This window comes from Hyalella azteca, unplaced genomic scaffold, assembly GCF_000764305.2.
Source record: "Hyalella azteca isolate HAZT.00-mixed unplaced genomic scaffold, Hazt_2.0.2 contig16486, whole genome shotgun sequence".
NCBI classification, from domain to species: domain Eukaryota; kingdom Metazoa; phylum Arthropoda; class Malacostraca; order Amphipoda; family Hyalellidae; genus Hyalella; species Hyalella azteca.
Genome location: NW_025946307.1, coordinates 26,158 through 51,349, shown reverse-complemented (window position 1 = coordinate 51,349; position 25,192 = coordinate 26,158). Strand labels below are relative to the sequence as shown.

The following is a 25,192-nucleotide window of genomic DNA, read 5'->3' as shown; positions in this document are numbered from 1 at the left end:
AACTTTTTTTTTGCTTCTGGCACCTTATTTTTGGAGATTCCATACAATAGCGCTTGCAAAGACCTTTATTAAAAACAAGCACAAATTCATTTATGAAATGTTTCATGGTAAGAAGTTATCAAGGAAAAACAACAAAAATTGTCCCTTATTATCCTGTTTGATGGTATTAGTGAAATAAAGTAATGGCCATCTTCTTAAATCATGTTATGCTTCAAATAAAAGTGACTAAATTTAACTTTCAGATGTTTGTAAAAGCAGGTTTTAAAAGAGCTGACTGAGCAGAGGGAGGTTTCTTCAAGATGCATTGCCACCAGGTGCTGACTGGGGCATGTAATATTGGTGACAGGACTTTTGCAGTTGGGCGAGTGGAAGGAGTACCTTTTACAGTAAGTTGATTTGAAGGTCTGCTCATTTTATGATGGTATTGACATAAATTTCAAATTTTCAATGTTGCAGAATTAAATTACATCATTCCAATTTGGTTTCATATTATGACCCTAACCTACAATTTCTTGCCAATAAGCTACAATTTTAAGAGGTATGTAAAATTCTTCAAATATTTGAAAATCAACTTTCTCAAATTCAAACTTCTTGCTAGAGTCTTTTTTTGAGCTAAATCTGACCACTTGATCTTGTGGCTTCAGTTATTTTATTCATAATCTTGTGTTCAGTTCAGACTTGATGTTTCATCAATTTCTTTGTACTGACATGAAAAATGTATTAATATCTTTTGAATGACTTAATTTTTTATTTCACAGGCATACGCTGCTGGATGCAATGTGGTCATTCTTGCTTCTAATTTTGAGCGAGTTCAAGTCATCCCAGGTCTTTGCCACAACAATATCCAGATATCATGCATTGACTGCTCCACTGACACAGGAAAAATTGCTGCTGCATATGGCAAGAGCGTCTGCATATTTGAACCATCCCCCATTGCTCCATGTAACTCAAGACATGTAAGTGCTTTATGCTGGACTAACTTCTCATTGTCAACACTTTATTTCTTTTTACTCTTATTTGTCATATCTCTGAGAAGGAAATCTAGAGATTTGCAATGTACAATGTAATGCCAGAGATGTTATTTCAGTTGAGATTACAATAATTGTCAAGTAATTGAGATTGTGCCCAAGATCACCATAAAATTAGAAATCAGTCAGAATTTATTTCCATTTACCTTGGATTTGCAATGCCTATTTACCGTATCTGGTGTGGGATTAGCTCAGGGATCAACATTTTGATGCCAGTTGCACCAAATTGTGTTTAATATTTCGTGATCACAAATTTGTTTCTTTTTTATTGCGTGTGACTTGCCATTTAACTGTGGAGCTGGTGTAACTTGTGAAATTTTCTGTAGGTATGTGATTATGGTCTTATTCTAGCAAAAGAATATTTCAAGTATGAACAATGAAGAATATCCTGTAAATAAAGAAAGATTTGGTTACTGTTGCTTAACAGTAGAACCAAAAATTTGTGAAGTCGATAAGATTATTGGGGTATTGAGTTTTTATATGTACTGGAGTGTGATTTGAGCAGCACTTGGACTACGCGTGGGTTCAGACGGGTGTTGTGGAGGCCGAAAGCAGCATCAACAATGTCTCATGGAACCTGGAGGGCACTCGTCTCCTCTCAGCTGGTGACAGCTTACAAATGTGGAGCCCTAGGGGAGCTCGGCAGCACCCTGATGAAACTGGTGTGTCTTTATAGTTGCTGATCTTAGAATCTCGTTCAATTTTGATTTCTTTTCATATTTTAACTACTAATTAATCTGTTGATCAAGGTTTGAGGCTTTTTGCCTAATATAGATTATCTAATGGATTATGACTGAAAAATCAAATCAAATAATCCTCAAATAAATAGTTCATAAATTTATGTTTTCATGTTGGAAATAACATTGATGTACGGGCATGTTACAGCCATGCCCGTGATGTTTGATCTTGGCGGCGAGCAAAGTGATCTAGATGAGAGTGGAGATGACAGCAACATCGGCTGCTGGGATTGCATCTGGAAAATAACAACATCACAACCTACTCAGCTTATGTCTTTTTCTCCGGACGGTTGTCTGTTCGCTACCTGCGGTTCCAACGACCGCCTTATCAAGCTCTGGTATGACGACTCACACATACTTGGCCAGTCTCGGTCATCTCACGACGGGAGCCCTGATACCGCGATCAGCTATAGCTACGTGTACTTGCCTCATCCAGCAGCGGTGACTGGGTTCACGTGGCGTACCACCAGCAAGTACATGCCCAAGGGTAGTGTGAGCAACATGGTTGTTTCTTCGTGCAAGGACAACATCTGTCGTGTGTGGGTTGAGACAGTCTTGCCAGATGACGGGCTGATACCCATGCACCAGCTAGACCCAGTGGCTGCCCAGAATCCACGTTTCCGCACTCATCGCCACAAGCACAAGTTTGTTTCCCGCCTTAAGCACATCAAGGCTTGTTTTGGGTTGCGGCGCCAAACCAGGTTTCCTATAGGCATCAGTGCTTCTGGTTTCAATAGCTCAAAACTCACTTCTGGGCAGTCAATGAGCCCAACTAAAACTGGATGTGACCCAATAGTACCCACTATGCCATCGACTTATTCTGTCCACGACTTCCCATCTTATGGCTACCATGCCATGGGGGTGACTCCAGGTTTTCATTTCCATCTCGCGGCATCCATCAACGCCGCTACGGATATCCCGCTAGTGCCCAGCCTGTCCTCATCTCAGCCTGGTGGAGGAACCGATGACTCTGAGCATAACTTCGTGCTTCACTGGCTCAACAACAAGGAGATGCACTTCACTCAGGAGGCTGAAAATCTTCTACTTGAAGTTAGCAAGAAGGCTCTTGAAAAAGACATTCCCATTCATGCTATGGATGCCGACCGTCACTCAGACACGAAGGACGGTGAAACAACGTCGTCCACTAAGAGCAATCATCGCCCCTCCAATACCGGTGTCCGCGGTCGGAGTGTCGAGGAAGACGAGACAGCGCGCCCTCCCGCCACCAACCACAACCTTATGAGCGCTGCCACCTCGAGCACGAGCATCGCCACTGACGTCACCGCTTCTAACTCCGGTTATTATTGCTCACAATATACCTATCTCTTTTGTGTTTTAATACGCTGAGATGAATGCGTAGTCCCGTGCAGTATGTTATCAACTGTGACAACTTTCTATTCTGGCTAATAATATTGTTCTATTTCATCAAATAAAATTTGGAACATTTTAATTCAAATTGACCACAGTTATGCTTCCTGATTTATCTAAATTAGGCCTGGGCATATTATTTTTCCTAAATTCATGTAACGAGTACGTGTTTTATGTAATATGATGGAACATTATTTAATTTTTATTATATTGCTGATACTGACCTGTTGTTCTGTATGCTGTGGTAGCTCTTGGTGATGCCCTGGATCGGCGCATAGAAGCGCTGTTGCGCAATTGGCTACAGAGCTCCGACATGCTCTTCTCCGTTCATCCCGTGGATGGCTCACTACTGCTCTGGATTTTGGATTTCCTCGACGATTACCACGGGTCTTTCCGCCAGACTCAGGTGTCCTTCTGCGCTCGCATCCCGAATGCTCTGCCTCTGGGTGATGCTATGACCATGTCGCCTCATCTGGCGCTCTACTCGACGCCTTCCGTGTCGTTCGTTCAACAGCTCATTAAGCTTGAAGCTGCCCACGAGCTTGAGTGCCGTAATTACAAAGCTGGTATTAAATATAGCGGCTCAAGACACGCTACCAACTCTTTGCTCTCCGCTACAAAAGATGATGCTGAGTCACAGTTGCCCGTTGTTAGCATGACCACAAAACATGCCAACGGCTCATTGAATCTCTGGCATCTCACGGTTGAGGGGGGTAGCAAGTTCACTCACGTGCTCAATATTCTGCATCAGAGACGTGTGTGTGGCCACAGGTTCCAGCTGAATGCCGTCAAGTGCCATCCTGAACTGCCACTGCTGCTTACCACTTCTCATCACAATGTGCAAAAGAAGCAAACTGATCCGCACGCCGCTCCTACGATTTGTGTGCAAGTAAGTAAATTAATAAGATTTTATGTAAATTTAATTGTCATTATTAGCATTTCCCTGCAGTAATATGATGACATACGGTGACATAGTCTATGATATCACATGGCGTCAATCTTAATTCTGAAGTACGAGCTGAGGGGTAAAAATTTGAATTACTGTTGTTTCACGCAGACAAACTGGACGGTAAGTTGAGTTTCTGTAATAATTTTGTCATAAAAATGTACTGTGAAGTAACGTATGTACGCGACAGGACAGCAACACGGGTCCGTGGTGCAGCGAGTTGCTCGTGTGGCGCGTAGACGGCGTAGGGCCGTTATGTCGCAGCGGCGGCCTCTCTGAACTGGCTCGTCTCAACTCCCCTCACCCAACGGCGTTCTCCACTGCCGCTTGGATTCCTGCACTCATGCCTAGCTCGAGCCTGGGCAACCTCTGCAACTCCCCCTCAGCCTGCTTCGTGGCGAGCGATGGGCAGAGGCTGCGTGTGTACCAGACAGTGCTTGATGGCCGGGCGCTGCTCGCTGAGATGTGTGTTGCTGAACGCAGGAACCGTCGCGGGATGGAGGACAGCTTGCTCAGCATCAGCACTGATGACAGCTCACTCAGGGAGCATCCAGGTCATACGGTGAGTTACGTGTGTGGAATGCGTTCATTCTGCACGTGTTGATGTAAATGGAAAATGTTATCTATATGGTCTTGAAATTTCCCACTTATCGCCATGACCTATTATTTTACCTGGTCAAACCATGAGTTTAATGTGATGAGTGAACTCGCTTGTTTACCGAGAAAAGATTTATGATATTTACTTATGGTGAAATGTTTGAGAGACAGCGTTGCTAAATCTTTTAATATTTATTTGCTGTTCTTTCATGAGATTAGTCTGGAAAAATAAATTGTAGAATATTTGTCGAAGTTGGAATAAAAAGGGCAATATCCTAAATATATAATGAGTAATTGATTTGAGGTTGAAATAATAATTAACTGCTAAAAGAAGTGAGAGATCTCATGAAATTACTCATCAGGTTTGTCTAATATTAGTTCTACTTATCGTGTGCTATGTTACAGAACTTGGGCGAGGTGTTCACGATCGTGTCTGAGCAGTCGTCCGCTCGGCCCGGCTGCGTGCTGCAGCTATCTTCTCTGGATGAATCCGAGCCTGCAGATCCTGCAGGAAACACGACTCTTCTTCTGCACGTGTACCACCAAGGACTGGTTCTGGGACAACAAGCTGCTTCTTTGAGCAAAGACAAGAGCAGCAGCAGAGCCTCCATGGCCGAAGAACCATTCTACGTGACGCAGGTGCTAGAGACGTCGCGTGGAACAGAGGTGCAGATGTGGCGCTTGGTGTTGGTGACGCAACAGCCTGTGCACGACTTAACGTCTTCGCCTGATGGTACTGATGAAAACGACGATGTCTTCTCTCAGTCCAGGCAGGCTGAAGAACCCAAGTCGGAGGAGTTACCTTCTTCTCATCCTCATCTAACTGACGCTTCACCTGTCATCAGCAAAACCAGCAAAGTGTGCTGCCAAATTTTGCCGCTGCCCGCTGGTGTAACAGTGGTGCATGCAGCTCCTTCTGCTGGTCATCTGAGTTCTGCTTGCATTTATCCAGCCTGCCAGGCTCCGTTTTTGCTTGCAACAGCTTGTTCTGACAATAAACTCAGATTCTGGTGTTGCAACGTCACAGGCAGCGGGGAGGCAGGCACAGTCGAGTGGGTGGAGTGGACAATGATGAGCCGGTCTGGGGAGAGCGCCATTGATCTGCCTGGAGTGCCTCTGCATGTGAGCTGCGCGTACAGCGGCCGTGTAGCTGTAGCGTTCTTGCCTTTCGATCGCGACTCTGTTGTTACATCTGTTCCTTTCAACAATGCCAATGCTTCGAAATTCTCATGCAAAATTGCAGTGTATGAGTGTGAAAGCAACGGAGGTTCTGAGTGGGTCATGTGCGAGCCTGTCACTGTGGAGGACGTCGTGGCCATGGATGCGTGGCAGCTGGAGGAACAGCTTCTAGACCAAGCACATGTAACCAAGATAGCGCACTGCCGAAACACAACAACTAATCTTGTCTCTGCTCTGTCTTCTGACAACATTCAATCTGTAGGTCCGTTTAAAGGTTCACCAACCTCGCCCAAAGCTTTAGCCACCTCTATGCACATGCCAGTGGGTCCGACAACGTCCTTAGGTCCTCTGGATGGGGCCTCTACTGACGCCTTGCGGTTGGTATCGAACATGCTTCACGTGCCGTCCATGAGCACACTGCACTCCCTTCGCTCGCAGAAATACAGCAAACGCGGCGTAGAGGTGAAGCAGAGGGAGCCAGTGCAGGTGGACTGGGTGTCCAAGGAAGACGGTTCCTTCCTTCTCACTGTGGTCATCGGTAGTAAAATAATCGTACTGACAGACGTGAACGAGGAAATGGCCGCCGCCACGATGAAAACTGACACGATAACGGGCGTGGGTTGTACTGCTTCGCCCCGAGCTCCTGTGCTGAAGAAGTCTCTGTCTGTTCACCAGATAACTCTGCCCACTAAGCAGAAATATATGGAGCTCACGCGCGCGCATCTGCAAACTGCAGATAATCTTGCTCCTTTACCTATGAGCGTTGGGTGGACACGAGAAGGCTTACTGGTCGTGGGTATGGACAATGAGATGCACTGCTACACTCAGTGGACCAATCCCAGTAGCAATGGTAACAGTTTGTTGACTTCTCTTCAACCTAAAGCTGCTCTGCCAGCCCACTTGCAGCCTGCCTGTTCTCTTCTTTTCGACGAGAAAAAACGCGCAGGAGACGTACAATTCATCAGTCCTGAGCCATACACTGTTGGTATCATGGAGGCCAGTCAATTGATGTTCAATGTCCTGCCACTCTACCATCCTCGTCAATTACACGAACTTCTCAACAGCGGCAAGATCCGCCGAGTTAAAGCTATATTGGCTCACTTGCTTCGCTACCTTACGCAACTTAACGATGATCTCGGCGCCTTAGGTGGCTCCTGCTCTGTGGTTCCTAGTGATGCCAAGGCTTCGTGGTCTCGTTCGCGCACGCTGTCTGTGAACGCCCCGCACAGCAGCGGCAGCAGAGAGGGTCGTAGTTCAATTAGCCTGCGACCTGAAGATATCAACAACCTCAAGGAAGTGAAGACCGTTCCTCCAATGCCATTGTGGCAATTGCTAGAGGCAGACAAGGAAAGCACTGCTGTTGCTCTGCAGGAGAATCAGGAAGAGGCCTACGCCGAGCTATTCGGTGGGGCTCTTCCCACTGTCGATGACGATGATCTCAAGCTAGATGACGACGAAACCGACCGAGGTCTTCGCCGTACTTCTGTCTCCCATGAAAACCGTGGTCTCACGTATTTCGGTCCTCGGCAGACTCAATATTTGGCAGCGATGCTCACTCACACTCAGCTTCCTGGTCTTTCCTCGCTCGACCAAATGCACTTGCTAGCGCTATCTGACACCGTGGCTTCATGCAACGTTGACTTCGCCGACAAATTCGACATAAGTAAAGCCAAGGAAGCCATGGCCAAGGAAACATACTCTCGCGCAACCACTGATGAGCCCTCAATGGAGTCTCTTGATGATTGTGGGTTACGTTTTCTCTTGGCCTTACGTCACCACACTTACCTCTTACGTTGCCTCCCTGGCCAGCGATCTGCTCTACAGCGTTCCGGAATTGCTTGCCATAACATCGTCTGGGCGTTTCACTCAGAAAGTCAAGAGGAACTTCTGCAGTTTTTGCCTTCATGTCGTCAAAACAATCCAAAATGGAGTGAACTACGAGAGCTTGGAGTAGGCTGGTGGGTGCGCAACAACACGGTTCTACAGAAACTAATTTTGATGGTTGCAAAAAGTGCTTTCCAGCAACGCAAGGATCCTCTCGACGCTGCCATATATTATCTTGCGATGAAGAAGAAGTCTCTTGTCTGGGGTCTTTTCAGGTCCATTGACGACAAACGCATGACGGAGTTCTTTGCCAGTGACTTTACTCAGGAACGGTGGCGTCTTGCTGCCCTCAAGAACGCCTACGCACTTATGGGCAAGCAGAGGTTCGAACATGCAGCTGCGTTCTTCTTGCTCGCAGGAGCCTTGAAGGACGCAATTGAAGTGGTAGTGGCGCAGCTGCAAGACGAGCAGCTTGCTATGGTCATCATCAGGCTGTATGAGGGAGAACTTGAAGCCATGCCGCCTGCTCTTGAAAAGATGCTCTACACCCGCGTGCTGGGATGCGATGAAGATGGCACTAATGAACAAGTGACTCATCTCCACCCTGATCCCTTCTTGCGCTCCATGGCTTACTGGCTTATGAGGAACTACACGGCATCTCTACAAACGCTCCTCAACACTGACCCAACCTTGGCAATCTGTCATGACAGCTATGACGAGAGTAAAGCCAAGGCTTCTACCAGGCTCAGCAGTAACATCTCCACTGCTGATCCCACTGTTTTCAACTTCTATATATACTTGCGCACGCACCCTCTTCTCATTCGTCAATGTATTGCCAACACCGCCAAGTAAGTATGGATCAAAACGATACCGTGGAATTGACTAGGTATCAATTGAGGTATTTTTCTAGGTTAATAGGTTATAAATATTTTACTTCGTTACGAGCCCCAGAGGCTCTCATGTAAGAAAATATTTTGTACACTGTAATTTAAAACAAATTAAAGAGAATTCGGAATGGAAAGAGGTCATAATTATGTCTGTTATACTAGATATAAGATGTGTTCTAACAAAGTAAATAAAAATGATCAATTCTTGAGAAATATTTGATGCAAAATGTCGTGCTCCTAAATTTTATTTCTCTTCTCTAAATTTATTTCTTCTATTTATTTCTCCTGGTCTTACATCAATTGTTGTATTGTTTGTTCAGAGACACGGGAGGGGGTATGATGGCGAGCTGTCTGACCGTTGGTGCCGACCACCTCGACAAGAAGAGTTCTTACGAGAGCAGCATAACACTGCAAGAGCGCTGTCTCTACTTCACTACTGCGTACGCGCACCTGCAAGCTGGCTGCCCCGTCGTGGCTCTTGAGGTTCTGTCCAAGTTGCCGGCCACGGTGCAGCAGAGTGCCCCAGATGGCGGCGACACCACAAGCCTCCATGTGTCTGAGACGGCTTCCCAAAATCGGCCTTCGCTGGGCATGATCAACACAGGTACCCTCGATGGAGGGCTCGAGACCGCTGGTGCGTTCGATTGGAGCAGCGGCGGTGGAGGCTTTAAAGACACAAGCGATGAACTGCAACTCGACTTCTCCTTGGATGTTGACGATGACGAGGTGGAAAACGAGCCTTCTGCACCAAAACAGGAGATGGACCCAGGGTTTAAAGTCAACGAAACGAGAGAAAGCACGTCAGTTAGTTCGATCCCACCTCGTAAGACTTTTGATGTGATGGCTCAGCAACTCAAGTTCATCGCGTGCCTGAAGATCATGATGAGCGAGCTGGGAACTTTAGGGAGTTCTTTCTTCAGTTCTACGAGTTCCAACGATGGCATCACCGGTGATTTCGGAGGTCAGCTTCGTCACGACCTTCACCTGTGGCTAGAACACGAGGTCGCTGCGCTCAAGGAGCTCAGCGGTTACTCTCCTGTTCTGCCTGAAAGTGACATCCTCGTGAGCAGCTTTACGGCTCCCTCTGATCCCAATGCGACATTAGGACTTTCAGGAGAAGATCAGGCATCGACCAGCCTCCATGATATCCTGCAACGAGAAAAATTGCAATTTGAAAATAAGCTCGCACGAGCTGCTCGTAGGAAACGGTGGCTCGCTGCTAATCAACAGTTACTGCACACTCTGCTCGCATACTGCTCGCTACATGGCTGCAGTGGTGGTGGCCTCACGATGGTTCGGCTAGAGCTGCTGTTGCTGCTGCAGGAGTTACAACAAGACTCGGCTGGACGAAATATGCTGTTGTCACCACTGCCATGCCCTACAACTCTCCCTCTACTCTCAGCTGTTGTTGCTAGCAATAAAACCGTCGTTGCAGATCCTGTGAAGCAACTTCAGAACCTTGGAGAAGACCTGCTCGCAAATGTAGCGAGCGTTCGCGCGATAGGCAAGCACGTAGGCATGCCTCAGATGTTGGGAAAAGTCGCCGTTTGGAGGGATCTTGCAATTGCTTTGTCATCGTCGCTTCATCAAGCGCTCTCTGATTCTGAGCCCAGTCGTAGTTGGATTGCTCGGCCAGGCGAGAGCGGCAGTGCTGACGAACCTTTGGAGGTCACTACTCAGCCTGGAAAATGGCCTGGTGTCACTTCCCTCCTATGTTTGATGACTAGGGAGAAAGACGAAGAAACTCCCAAGCTGAGTCTACTTTTGTGCGAGGCTCTCGTCGGAGTGTATATTTGCCTGTTGGCTTATGGTCTGGTGACGTGCGATGCTGCGATTCTGTACAGACTTGTCTCTCGGAAATTCTCCAACAGGGAATGGGCTCAAATTTTTGGCGGTGGAGCTAAACGTCCCGTCAAGATGAGTGCCGCCATACCGCCAAGTGTGTTGGCAGGCGGTGGTGTTGAGGCGGTGAGTCCTTCTTCTTCTCCTGCCGGTAGTGACCAGTTCCTTACGTCGACGCTCTCAAGCCTGCAAAAGACTCGACTTAAGTTCAATATGAAGCTACTGGGACAACTTGGTTTCCAGGAAGTTCGCTCACAAACTCAAGATGGAGAATCGAAACCCGCTTTTAGGGAACAGTTCGTCAGTCCCAGCACTTCAATTGTGTCCTTCCTGATGACCAAACCGGTGCTTCCTTCTGAAGACGAGAACATCGACTATGATTCAGCGGGCAGTGATGAAGAGGAACTTTATGAGGAAGAAGAGGAAGAAGACGATGTATTCAAGGAACCCAAGATATTAGCTGAGAACAAAGAGCATAGCGACCATCGGTCGTATTCTTGGTGTCTTCTGCGTCTCGCCTGCGTGAAGCGAGCTGAAGCCATTATCAAGAATTTCTTCTCTGTTCCACAAATTGATTTTCCGGGTAGGTGGATAATGAAATATAATTCTTCTATTTTACTCCACTATAACTCGTAAAATCTAGTCAATTGTACAATATTTAATTTGATACAACTTCACTGTGGCTAAATTCATTCTTTATTTATTTTTTCGATCGATCGGCACACAACGATGTCAGATTACACGATGTCGCATTATTCAAGTACTTCGGCAAATCTACTAACAAGCTCAACAAAAGCTGTATTAAATGACTAACCATTGTGAGTTGACTATATTTAAATATTTATTTTACACGTCACACGTGTCTCATTGCAAGTGCGCTATTTTGCGGATGTGCAGTTGCGTGACTTTCATAGATTTATTTATTTTCAAGTAGCCATTTTGTCAGTGAAATTTTTTGTTTCCTTTCCACTCTCCGACTGCGATGTTGACTCAAGTACTTGAGCATTGCATGATCTCTACTAAACCGCCTATACGGAGCAAATTTTGTTTCGAATAATTAATAAACTTGTCTTGTGATTCACACTCCTCCTATGGAAAGCTATCCTGTTGCTGCATGCACTCATGCCTTTCTTGCACTCATGCCTTTCTTTCACTCATGACTCGCTTTCACTCATGCCTCACATTCACTCATGCCTCGCATTCACTCAATATCTCACATTCACTCATGCCTCACATTCACTCATGCCTCACATTCACTAATGCCTCACATTCATTTTCCACCATGCTGCACAGAGCTGGCAGTGCAGTCTCCTCTTCTGCACGGTGTGCTGTACACGCTGCACTCCTGGACCAAGGATCTGACCGCTGAGCTGGAGGAGCTACAAGGACCTCCTCCTGAGTACATCCCGGGCTGTTTTGCCCAGAGCGTCCAGCCTGGTGCCCCCGCCATCAGTAAATATCGCGGCCTCAGGGAGACCCATAACACGCCCTTCGCGTGAGTAATACATTCAGTTACGACGAGGACATTTGTCACCAATGTTCTGTCAAGTAAATGACTATTATTATAATTTTAGTTTAACACGAGGACATTTGTCATCAATGTTCTGTCAACTAAATTAATATTATTATAATTTCAGTTCCGACGAGGGCATTTCTCACCAATGTTCTGTCAAGTAAATGACTATTATTATAATTCCTTCCGTTTATTCGACATTCGGCTAATCTATTCTGAGTAACGCGCTGTCCTGACATTAATTGCTGCCTGTTATCCCTGAATCATTGTTGCATTACCTAGTACCTACTCAAGTTCTTCTGGATGCTCACAGTTGCGAAAGTTTTTCCCAAACGTCTTAGATGACATATTTTAGCATCAAAAATTTGAGTCTTAGAAGCTCGATGAGTCTAAAATATAATTGAAGACGTTGCATCATAACCTCAATAGCAGAACTCCCTTGAGCCTTTCTCCATCTTGATTGCCACCTATTTTAGGTTTAGAATACCCAGTAAAGTTTGTTGGTGGCGCAGGCGTGGCCAGAAGGGCGTGTCGGTGGTGGTGCGTCTGTGGCAGTTCCTGGTGAGGCAGGATGACGTCATCGAGGTCTTCGTGCGCTACATCTTCGCCAGGAAGCGGCCGGTCCCTGAACCCGTGCCCCAGCACTCCTATGCCGCCTCAGGTCAGTCTCGCTTCTCTTCTTTTTAGCGCATTTTCTCAGTTATGGAAAAAATATAACTCAGTACTCACCGCAGTGAGTGACAGAGAGCGCATTTTCTCGTCGACGAAAACATGAAGTCACGGGCGGACAGATGGACAGACGGACATGGCGAGCACAATAGTGAATTTTTTTCATAAATGAGAAAATGCGCTGAAAAGGCGCTATTGTGCTCGTCATGTCCGTCTGTCCGTCTGTTTGTCCGTCCATGACTTCACGTTTCCGTCGACGAGAAAATGCGCTCTCTGTCACTCACTGCAGTGAGTACTGAGTTATATATTTTTTTTAAGTTATTTAGTTTTTTTCTCTTTAATTTTAATCGGGTTGTATGTTCTGCAACTATTGCTTTAGAAAATTCCCACTTATCTAGTTTTATTTCCTATCACTGAGATGAAAGTAATCCGTCGACCGATAATTATAAGCATGAAAATATCGTTCCTGCCGAGGTTTGAAAATATATTAATCCGCCGTGAATCAATTATTTTGGTTCACCACGCCCCAATTGTTAGTAGCGATCGCTTGTTGGTTGTTTAAACGAGTTGACGTAGGTTTATTGTCACAGAGGAAGCGCTGAGTGACTCCGGCGATGGAGCCGGTGGCGGCACAGATGAGGGATCAGAGGCTGGTGGCGGCGGCGGCGGCAGCGGTGGTGGAGGAGGAGCTGCAGGTGTAGGAGATCATTCCGAGGTGGAAGTGCCCACTCCTGCAAGTCTGCCAGCATTAGACCCTGTACGCATCATCCACAAAGAACAAGACAACATCGCTGCGTTCTGCATCAATCGGGTGAGCAATAATCGTCTTGCCGTGACGAATCAAACATTTTAATCCAATTAAATCGGCAATTGAATAGCATACGGAGTGACATGTCTCGCCTTTTCTGTAATAGATAATCTAATTATCTTGTATTTGCTGGGATATTCCTCAGCGCTGGTTAACGCTACCGCCGTGTATTACATATTTTAATTGATTAATTTTGAATAGTCAGGACAAAATTGCATGTTACTTGTAGTTGTTGACGAAAATAAAACTGGATGATATTTTTATTACAGCTTGTATTAGGAAGATCATTGACAAGGTTTTTGATACACGAACGAGTTATGTATACTATCGCAACCAAATCATTGATTTCATGGTGAATAAAAAATATTTAAAGGGTTCAGAAAATGAATACAAATAATACTAAACGGCCGTGTATTGTGACGCTGAATTCTAAATAGTTTGTATTTAATTGAGCGGAATCATGGGGCACTCTTTTGTTCTCAATCTTAGGTTGGCTGCAAACAAAATTTGTGTTGTACATGATTGAGCTAGAACTGTGTTACCGTCATGAGTTGGGGTAGTTTTTGTGCAAACGTGGGTATTAGTTCCCAAGTACATTATGTATTGCTTTTGCGCATTACATGTGTTGTTTTTCTGTAGCATGTCTCTGTGATCGTACAGCTCATGAGCTTGTGCCACTGTGGCATGTCTCTGTGATGGTACAGCTCATGAGTTGGTGTTGCTGTGGCATGTCTCTGTGATGCCAAAGCTCACGACATTTATGTCGCAGGTCAACAGCGGGCTGATGAGTATTGCGACAGTGAAGGAGGTGCAGGAGCTGGACATCTCGCTGCTGCTGCAACATCCTAACTGGCTCTGCAACACTACCGAGCTCGACCTCCTCGCTCCTACTAAGTCAGACCTTCGTTCCTTTTGTAAAATTTAAATACTCTATTTTTATTAAACTCGACATTTTACTTTACTTCGATCCTAATGTTGAAAGTTTTTTCGATGTTAGGGAAGGGTTGAACAAACACGCAGGCTAAGTCATAACGTCATTTTTTTCAATAAATTTTGTCCATTTATCAATATTATACTCGTGTCTATATTAATTTCAAGAAATTTTGTCATTTCTTTTACAATTTGAAGATATGAAGATATAAGAATCCTTAGGTGTACAGATAGTATTTAACTTTTGATGTATGTTTGAATACTATTAATCAGGAAGTAAGGCTGTGAAATAAATCATAAACTTCTCTGAATTTTCATCTTTGTTACTCGTGCCATGAGTGTGAAAGCTGTCGCCTGGGCCCATAATGGCAGCAAGAGATTTTTTAGAGACCAGTTAATTTACAATTTTTTTATATAGGTACTTCAAGATTATATTCAGTATCTAATGTATAATGATGCTGGCTATCTATGATATTTTGCTGGTCTACTTTTAGGACAAAAAAATATATATACTATATAACTCAGTACTCACTGCAGTGTGTGACTGAGAGCGCATTTTCTCGTCGACGCAAATATGAAGTCACGGACAGACTGACGGACGGATGGACGGACATGACGAGCACAATGGCGCTTTTTTCCATAACTGAGAAAATGCGCTAAAAATAAAGTCACCAAAAATCTGATATTTTCCGCAGGGAGGGCGAGACTGTGAACGCCTCCAACTACCTGGTGGTGCAATGCCCTGCTGATAAAGACATCCTTGACGGCACCAAAGGTTTGCTTTTGTACTGGCTAGGATTGTCTGGCTCGCTGTGCATTTTTAATATACTGCATTTATTTTTGCTATTTTTAAGGGACTTTATTGCCTAAAAATTTTGATGAATTACCCTTTGTGTGCCCGACTTGTTGTCATCAAGGGAACTAATGACTACGTAGCGTCTAGAAGGCTGAAACGTAAACTTGTTTTTAAATTAAAGTTTTTTATATTTTAATTACATGGTCCTTCTGTTTACTCATGCGCTTCGTCTGTCGGGGATTAAATCAAGTTGTAGGTATTTATTTCTGCATGTTCCTGAGTCTCGCATACTCGCTCATGCGGCTAATTCGGACTTGTTTTGCTTTTGTGTTCATTTTTGATTTGTGATGCAATCATTTGCCTACTGGCCGATTCAGAGTTTGTTCTCGTTTAAAACAGTACTATAATTAAGCTGGTTGATCATTGTTAAACTTGGGGTTTTCTGTCAATTTCCTGCTTTTGGTTTTTTTCAATTTCTTGAATTAGTTTTACCTACACATTAGTTAATGTGATGTCAAAAATATCTTCACTGAACTCCGCTTAAATTTTTTGTCACTTCATTTTTTAATGTTTTACTGTTTCAAAATTATTTTCAGCGTCATTCACTGTGTTTTCAGGAAGATTTAATAATCAAATTAAGAGATAATCGCTTGAAATTAACCATGATATCAGCAAATTATTTCGTCGAGATGTTATTGTTTGATAAGACTTCTGTTCAGATGGTGGAGCTACAGCAATGGTCGGGTCGTCTTCCAGCCTCAACGCTCAGACCGGCCGTGGCGCCTCCGTCGTGAGTGCCAGAGACATACTAGAACTTGATGCATTACGGGCACTTGATTCATTACGGGCACTTGATTCGTTACAGATGATTTACGGATAGAGATGGTGTTTACAGACGAGTCGGAATGACCGAGACTAATTTTGGAGTACAAATGCTCATGTGTCTACCAGCGATAAAAGATTTACGGATGATTTACATGTCAATCAGCCAGATAGACGGATGATTTACATGGCAATCAGCGAGATTTACGGATGATTTACTTGTCAATCAGCAAGATCTACGGATGATTTGCTTGTCAATCAGCAAGATCTACGGATGATTTACATGTCAATCAGCAAGATTTACGGATGATTTACATGTCAATCTTCATTGATCCGTATTGATCCTCGTGCAGTTGCATGTTGAATATTATGTTGATAACTTATATGGGTCCGTGGTCGTGTAACTGAGCTGGGTAGCCTTGCTATCCATGAATGTTCCTCATGCATACATGGAATGTTTCTCATACATTACGTCAGGCTATAAATTGCTGAATCTAACCTGTATAAATAATTTATTATAGAATATCTTACCCTATTAAGAATCATCTTCTTTCCGTAGAAAATTAGGTTTTATCCAAGTTGGTTTCTAGTCCTGTTAAGTATTTATCTTCTCTTGAAGGGACTAAAGATTTTCTCTAACTACTGCTTGTGTCAGCAATTAACTGACGGTTGAGTATGAGTTGTTGTGGTACGAGTTTTGGTGTGAAATAACGTCGATAAAATCTGTATTGGATTAATGTCATCATGTGTACACCCTGATCCTTATTAACACTTTTGTTAATGTATTATCCTAATATTATCCTATATTAACACCTTGATCCTTATTAACACTTTTGCATGTATCTCTTCATATTCCAAATCGATGAATTGCTACCGTTATCGCAATCCTGCTCCACCTACTCTAATTTAAAATATTTAACATGTTTTACACTGGATTCCTAAACACTCAACGTGAATTAATAACCATAAAGAGACATGATTTTTCAGCGGGAAACATACTCTCTGTACAACCTGACTCGTCTTGTGTAGACAACGTGCGATAACACCTCGTTTGACTCGTCCTCGTGTTATGTGACATACGATTAACCTTCTTTTGACGCTTCAAAAGTTATTTTTCATGTTCTTTCATTTCACTAATATCTGCATGTTCTTTGCGATGATGTGATTTTTATTGATTTTTAAAATATGAATCCGTATTTCGATTAGCTTTAATTTTCTGCCTGAAATATTTGTAATGCTACCTCACTTGCGCGCCGGCCTCACCATGTACATTACAAAGCACATCTTGCTTTCGTTCCTAAAGTTTTTGTAATAGTTCTGAGACAACTATCCTCCTTTCTTGTCAAGTGGAGTTTTTTATTTCTTTTTTTCAGTGTGATATATTCACTTTTTATTTTTTGCACTGTCCTGTTATCACTACTTCTACCATCATTAAATCTCCCTGTATATACTCGCTTCCTCTTCATCAATAGCATCCTTCTCTATTACTCATACCCATTACAATCACTCGGCTTTTCTTCCCATTTCAATGCTGCTCTCAAGTTTCGGGAATTAAAAGGAGTCCATTTCACTGGCTCGAACAATCCTCGGTTCTGTCAGCTCGTCATAGAGCGCAGCCGACACCACCTCAGGCCGGTGAGATCGCCAAACATTTTACTTGCTTTCCGAACTCCCATACGCGGCACTCATGTACTACGTTAATGATCACAAAACCCACGTATACTGCGGATTATGCTTACGTGGATACTGTAAGTGGCCAACGCTGCTCGTCTGCACTGAAGAACTGGCATGCCAATGAATAAATGGCGTCGTCACTTTCTTAACTGTTTTGGAGCCTTTCGCAGTATCTATGAGCGCATTGCCTCTATATTCTATGTGAATCTTCATATTTATTACCCCTCTACCGCCTGACATGAGTAACCGAAGCAATATTGTCACAATACTTCCCAAAAACGATACGTTATTGTGAGCGCAAAATGACTTGCACTTATGGTTGCCGCGACGTACAGTACTACAACTTTAAAATGTTCTCTGTTGCATACAAACGTCCTCAGATTGCTACACTTAATGGTTTACGTATAATTCAAGTTGAAAGTTATGATCCCGGAGAGTGACATATACGGCGGTTGAGGGTTAAATTACTTGCGGGGCAGGCGCGATGCATCAGTTCAAAATACTTGTCTGATTTTTTTTGTTTTGAACGCAAATTCTTAAAAATGTAGAAATTAGTTATAAACAAGATATGTTAAAATTTACCTTTTAATTTACTGTATTTGCTTCTAATTTGGTCGTGAAGGCTATATTGAAGAAGCTCACTCATGTTCACATTTATACTATGCACTCGAGTGACCAGGGGCTCTCGTATTTTCTTCTTTAAGCGTAATTGGTGCTCCGATAATAAATTTATGTCAAGAATTGTTCTTTGCTAGCATCGCAACATTATTGTGGATAGTAAACAATTCATAACCCACTTAATCTAACCTATTACTATCAAAATAGTCACAAGTTCGTAACTAAGTTGGCTAATCACAATGAAGCCAAAATCACAAATCATAGAGGTGAATTCAGTCGCTAAATACCGGTATGCTTGGATCGTTTTGTCTACTTAAGCGAGTTTCGATAATTCAGTCCCGGATTTTATCTCGCTGCTGCGATGGTGCAGCAGGCTAGAGTTCCAAAAAATTTTTATCCATAATTTTTCATCGTACTTCTGGTACCTACTCCCCCTTTTGAGCTTGGTAGGATTTAGCCAAGTTCTTAAAAAGATTTGAACCGTAATAATAGTGTTGAAAACTTGAGTTTACACATATACTCATTTGCAGATCCGCAGCCACAAGACGGAAGGCGCGCGCCGCATGACCGCGCATCCCGTTCTGCCAGTCTGTGAGTCCTGGGCTTACTTCTCTTCATTTGTACTTTTACTCCAAGTTATCTAAGTTAACTTGGTAATTAACGTTACTTAGTTAATGATGATGTTTGCAAACGAGTCGAACGATAAGAGTTTAGTTGGAGGAACAATGAGGTTTACAAGTGAGTTGAAAGATAAAAGTGTAGTTGGAGGAATTCCGTGAATTGTACAATAGCCAGAATATTTTTAAAGAATTAGTTTAGTGATAAAATACTGAAATTAATTGTAATTGAAACGGGATGATAATCTTATGAATAAATGTATAGTTTGATAGTGTGTCAGGTCAGATTTTGAGTAAAAATACAGCATTTTTGCTTGATAGCTCTTACCTATTCAAAGGAATAATTTTTAGAAGTTAAACGGTTTGCATTGATCGAAAATGATGAAAATTCTTGAATTAAAATTATTCTATAACAATGTTCTATTTTATTAAGTTAGGGATTAATTTTTCGCTGCTGAAATTAATCGGGTACTTGCGTGAGATATGAAGTTATTCTGGGACTAATTTACCATATGGCCCAGTGGTTAAAGTTCAGAGTACCAAGATTGGCGCAGGGAGGCGCGGGTTTGATCCCAGCTCTGGGCGCCAGTTTCTGGTCAGAAACGGCAAGAAGGCCGGGCGGTTAGGCACAGCAGAATTGTAGCAGTGAGTTGCGAGTTCAAGCCCGCAACAAGCTGTGGATGTTCTGTGATGTTGAGAATCGGCGACAGGCCTACGGCCTACTAAACGCTGAAACCGCTATTATTATTATGACCTGTGTACGTGCAGATCTGGTGGGTTGTCAGGACGGGTCGGTGACAGTGCGGGAGTGGCAGCACACAGGAGTGGTGGCCCGGCCCCGCCCTGGGGGCACCTTCGCTAAGGTCACCAGGCTGCACTTCAACCAACAGGTTTGTGCTATCATTATTTTGTACTGATTAGCTGCACTATTATTATTTTGTACTGAATAGCTGCACTATAATTATCTTGTACTGTTTAGCTGCACTATTATTATTTTGTACTGATTAGCACTGTTAAAATAAGTTTCGATCTTTTGATCACTTCGTCTGCTGTCTATAAAACAAGAGATCGCAGGGCGTATAACATTATTTTGCACTAGTCACGAACCTACTTGTATAAGATCGTAATATTATTCGTTATGCTTCTCGAGGACTGTCTTTACGTAGTGATGTACAGTGTACACTGTCATGGGAGCCAATAATTCTAACGCTCAGTCGCTTTTACTCGGATGTGCGAACTGGAAATTAGATATCGGGTTATTTTTTCTGTGTAATTAGAGTTTTCTTGTTTCTATTTTTACTGCTTAGAAATTCGTATTGTGCGTTGTTCCAAGCAACACCAAAATTACATATTTTTTTACTTGCTGCCACCCAAGCAAGTGAACAACAACAAGCCAAATTGAATAGAATATTAATTGTTCAAATTTGCAGGGAAACAAGTTTGGTGTGATGGACTCGGATGGCAACCTCTCCTTGTATCACCTGGGTCTGGGAACTCAAGTGACCAAGCCCTTCTACGTGAGTTTGTTATAAGAACTCGTGTCGCAGTTGCACGCATTCTGAGCCTTAGACCACAGCTGCAGGGCCCAGAATGGCCCTTATTTTGCATTGTTTTTAACAATGCAAAATAGTCGCAGTTACTAATTTGTTTATATAAATATTGATGTAAGGACGTTCGTAAACGTCACCGTATTCTTAAATTTGGGTCATGTATGCTAAACCAGTTATATGACTGCGAGTTTAATGCACAACTGTGGGTAAATATGGGTAAAGTAACACGGGTAAATTCGAACTAAATATTTCCAATAATACAAACGAGACGACGCTTGTGCTCAGAGTCACCAGTGCCACAACAAGCACGGCAGCGACTTTGCGTTTGTGGGCTCCTCGAGTTTGCTGGCGACGAGCGGCCAGTCGTCCGACCACCGCAACGTCGCGCTCTGGGACACTCTCATGCCGCCGCGCAAGGCCAATGTCGTTTGTGAGTCTTAATTCATTTAGACTTTATTCATCAACTAGTATTGTGTTTGATAACGATACGTTTATTTTATTTCAAAGTTTTAACTTGAATTAACTGCAAGGGGAGACTTTCCCCGAACTCACAGTTTTAATTACATGAATGGTTGATTCACAGACTAAGATCGTAAAACTGGATACGAATGTAAGTATGGAATATCAGAACAAATTAGTAAACTTAAAAGAGTAGTGGTATCTTTTAGTTATTTTTTTCTTGACGTTAAGTATAGTTTAGGTCGTACGATACAAATTGCTTTGGCAACTTTTAACATTTCACTTGACTAAAAATTACATTACTTCTGTTTGTGGTAAAAATCATCCTTCTCGTGCTACAATGCAAAATGTACTGGGATCACACATTTATCGGAAAGTGGTTCTATGAAGTATTAAATAGTTCACGATTAAATAACTGTTATTTGCTTTCTCTGATTACTGACTTGTTGCTGCTGGCGATAGCGTGGCTGTGTCTTTATAAAAAGTCCTTCTGTGCGGTAATAAATAGTTCACTATAAACTAACAGTTATTTGCCATCTCTGATAACTGACTGTTGTTGCTGACGATAGCGTGGCTGTGTCACGAGAGCGGCACGGCAGCGATGCTCTACGCTCCCCAGAACCAGATCTTGCTCAGTGCCGGCAAGAAGGGCACGGTGTGTATCTTCGATGTTCGACAGAGGACGCTCAGGCACAGGTTCCAGGTTGGTTCTTTGCCTAGAACCTAGAAGGAAAATTCATGCACTATATATTTTATTTGCTGACCTCACTCCTTCAGTTTAGGAGAAGATTTTGTCTGACATGTATTGGGACGACACGCGTGTACGTTTTCTCAGCAATGTTCTGTGCGCACTCTTTCTCCAATTTCAAATGAATTAAAATTACATAGTATTTGGCTTAATCTGAAACTCCATTTTTGTATTTTTACCCCATAGACGTCACAAAAAAATGCAATCAAGCTTCTATCTAGCATTTCATATACCTCATTACTTCCTCACTTAGCCACTTCCCCGTAGTTTCTGTTATTTCCAGCGCATCACAATAAGTGCTGCTGAGTCACCAAGAGCTAAAATATCCCTAATTTAATGATAATATCACTCGATTATCTCAGGCCCACGAGAGCGCCATCAAGTGCTTGGCTCTTGACCCCAGCGAAGAGTTCTTCGTGTCGGGTGCTGCAGATGGCGACATCAAGGTAAGTCGTGGGGCTACAGAAACAGAATTTTCTTATCAGCTAAGTTTACTTGCTGTTAGCAGCTAAGTTTACTTGCTGTTAGCAGCTAAGTTTACTTGCTGTTAGCAGCTAAGTTTACTTGCTGTTAGCAGCTAAGTTTACTTGCTGTTAGCAGCTAAGTTTTACTTGCTGTTGCAGATAAGTTTACTTGCTGTTTGCAGATAAGTTTTTTTGTTGTTTGTAGATAAGTTTACTTGCTGTTGCAGATAAGTTTACTTGCTATTTGAAGCTAAGTTTACTTGCTGTCCCTAAGATTTCTTGCTACCAACTTTTACTCTTCACAATGTCGTAGTTCCTATGCAGCAAAAGTCTCGTACTTAGGCATTGAAGGTTTATGTATAGTTTGTCATTAGATGTGCATTGTATGAAAACTGTCCAATTGAATTATCTTTCTCTACTTGCAAGCAGAGTGTAATAAAATCGAAATCGATCGGGAGAATAGAGTAGTGAAATATATCCCCATAAAAATGAATAATTATTTTTTTTAACCGACTCTATTTTTGAGCATCAGAAAACTATGGACGGACTTCATCAAACTGAATTTACCCGCAGGTGTGGGGCCTCACTGTGCACAACTTGATCTATAACCTGCCTGGCGAACACTCACGCACGTCCCTCTTCAAGAACCTGAGTCAAGGCGTGACTCAGCTGCACCTTGACGCTCACAACAGGCTCTTCTCTTGCGGTGGCGACGGCTCTATTAAACTCCGGACATTTCCTGAGCGAGACCTTAATCTGAACCTGCTTTAATTCTCGTTGTAACTCTGAACAAAACATAGTTTGATCATTTTAGGCATGATGGTTAGTTTGAGTAGACATGGATGTTGTTATAACAATTGCATTGATATTGTTTACGAGGCTTCTACCACTGGACTTTAAACTGCTGATTCCTCCCGAAAATTGTGATTCGCGCAGGTCACGTGGTGTCCCTGCAAATAATATTCACATTCTTGTCACTCGACATTGCGTTGCTGTTAAGGCCCTTTTCCACTACGGGACTGATTCTGAAGGATTAAGACTAGCCTGAGACCAATAAGCCTCAGGGCTGGGCCTCAAAACTGGCGTGCGCATATGCTGGGATCGAGACTTAATTCCATCTGGGCTACCGCTCTACCGCGCGCGACATTTCATTGCGTATATTGGAGCGACAGCAACGCACAACCTGCTGGGACGGAAGTCACAGCGACACTCTCGCAAAGAGCGGCTCACTCTGTAGTCAAAGATTGTACAGCGCTTCATTCGCCGATGAGCCCGTCTCGATGGGCCGGACTGCCTCAGTCTAGCCTGGAAAAGACAGTTTTTCAGGTGTCAGTCTAGCAGAGTCTCATAGTGGAAAAGGGCCTTTAGATTTGGTCAGCGCAGGATTGGTCCATTTCTGAGCCGACGGACGACAATTGAGTGTGTTTCAATTGTTCATCGGTTCATTCTTTGATCTGTGCTTTTTTCTTCGCATGAACCATCAATAGTCAAGTATGTATGTATTTATTTGTTTTGTTGTCAGATGGTTTATCGTTGTTTATTCATAATGAAATGTTGTTTTTAGTTATTTTCTGCGTGTCTATATTTTCTTTTGAAAAATATAGATAAAGTTTTCCTTGCTTGCGCGGCACATATTTGCGGCAAAGCTCTTCCTCGTTCACGGTTCTACCGGAGTGGCTTGCTTCTCTTGTTGCTGAAGCATAATGAGATAGAGATAAATCTCGTATAATTTTATTCAACTCTTGAATTTATATTGCTAGATATCTAGTCATTAATGTTGGATAATTATCACTTATATTAATGCTCACCGACTTTAACTTAACTCGTTGAAAAAATAACAGATATCTAATCAAAACGTGCGCTCAGACTACGGCAGAATGGAAGTCTTGAAGTACGGTATTGTTCTTGATGTGAACTGCCACTCTAAGTTGCTATTTTACTTGCTTGTCTTCTACGAGGTTTTATTGCAGCCTGTCCAGCGATTTGATGAAATTGATATAGTCATCTCGGTTATTCTGTAACCAGTAGAGCGCGATATAAATTTTTATTTATTGAAGAAAGTGTAAATGATTTCTTGCTCCTGTGAAAATTGCAACTTTACGAGTTCCATGTGCCCTCAACTTTCTCTAGTTAGTTTTTCATAGTTTAAAATTAAATGAACTTATGGTCAGTAGATAGTTGGTGTGAAAGTGTTATGTCATTCACAGCCGTTGTTTACGTACTGTTTCCGTGGTAGTGAGGCGTTATCGAGATTCTTGAAAGCTGTTCGAATGATATTTTTGACCGTCTACATTCCATTTTCTGATTCTCGTACACATATACAATCTCCACAGTTTGTTGATTAGTAATCCTGTAAGAATAAAACGTGAGAATTAAGTTATCATGTCAATTTCTTTTTCATCCAAGCTTATCACGTGCTAATGGTTGAATGCATCGTATCTTTATTCATTTATCAACCGGCTCACATCGCACCGTGTTTCCTTCTTCCAAAACAACATCTCTGCACAAGCTTACCAGTTTCACTAATAAAAGTATTATTGCAGATATGAATAATCCGGTGCCAGTTGCTATCGTTTTATTCTGTGACGTGTGGACTGAATGAGCTGAGTTTCTGGTCATGCAGTTGTCTGAAGATTAATTATTTCTTCATAGATGTCTGTAGTTGTGTAGAGTTGATAGCCATCTCTGATGAGCATTTAGTGAGTGTTGTTAAACTGTTCTTGTTTGCTTTACTCGTAATCCCTTTAAAATATTAATTCATCCCACAAATAATTCAGGAAATATACGTTACAAACCAATCACATTTCATTTTCCTTTTATCTCATTTACCACATTAATTGGCAGCATACTGATAACGACATGCTACCTTACCGGCAAATTTACATTGAGCCGTTGATGTAGGCCTTATGCATGTGACATTTCCGAACCTGATAGCATGTACACACCTGCCATTCAGCCTATTTTCATGTAATTTCTGTGGTCAGATACTCTGAAGTTGAATAATAAATTCCTATAAAGGAATTCAGGCGAATCACCGTATACATTCAGTGAACAAACTGAGGGAATAGCCTAAGTTCTTCGAGATGGAAATCCGGTCCATTCCAAAAACATTCTGA

General features: G+C 42.9%; 1 protein-coding gene across 3 annotated transcripts; it reads left to right on the top strand.

Moving 5' to 3' along the window:
- The first annotated feature begins 249 nt into the window (after positions 1-249).
- LOC108673863 (dmX-like protein 2) lies at positions 250-24,874 on the top strand. 3 transcript variants are annotated; one of them, XM_018161741.2, is made up of 22 exons: positions 250-386; positions 759-956; positions 1,534-1,690; positions 1,914-3,062; positions 3,382-4,022; positions 4,270-4,641; positions 5,082-8,527; positions 8,887-10,991; positions 11,702-11,903; positions 12,434-12,582; positions 13,181-13,401; positions 14,168-14,292; positions 15,024-15,103; positions 15,844-15,914; positions 17,489-17,581; positions 18,769-18,829; positions 19,624-19,745; positions 20,286-20,372; positions 20,691-20,835; positions 21,434-21,567; positions 21,975-22,058; positions 22,650-24,874. In XM_018161741.2, the coding sequence occupies exons 1-22, from the start codon at positions 300-302 to the stop codon at positions 22,845-22,847; spliced, it is 9,927 nt and encodes a 3,308-aa protein (XP_018017230.1). In that variant the 5' UTR covers positions 250-299; the 3' UTR covers positions 22,848-24,874. The 3 variants fall into 3 exon arrangements, with proteins under 3 accessions (XP_018017230.1, XP_018017231.1, XP_047740883.1); XM_018161742.2 differs by lacking the exon at positions 17,489-17,581; XM_047884927.1 differs by lacking the exons at positions 21,434-21,567; positions 21,975-22,058; positions 22,650-24,874 and adding an exon at positions 21,327-21,419.
- Positions 24,875-25,192: the final 318 nt, after the last annotated feature.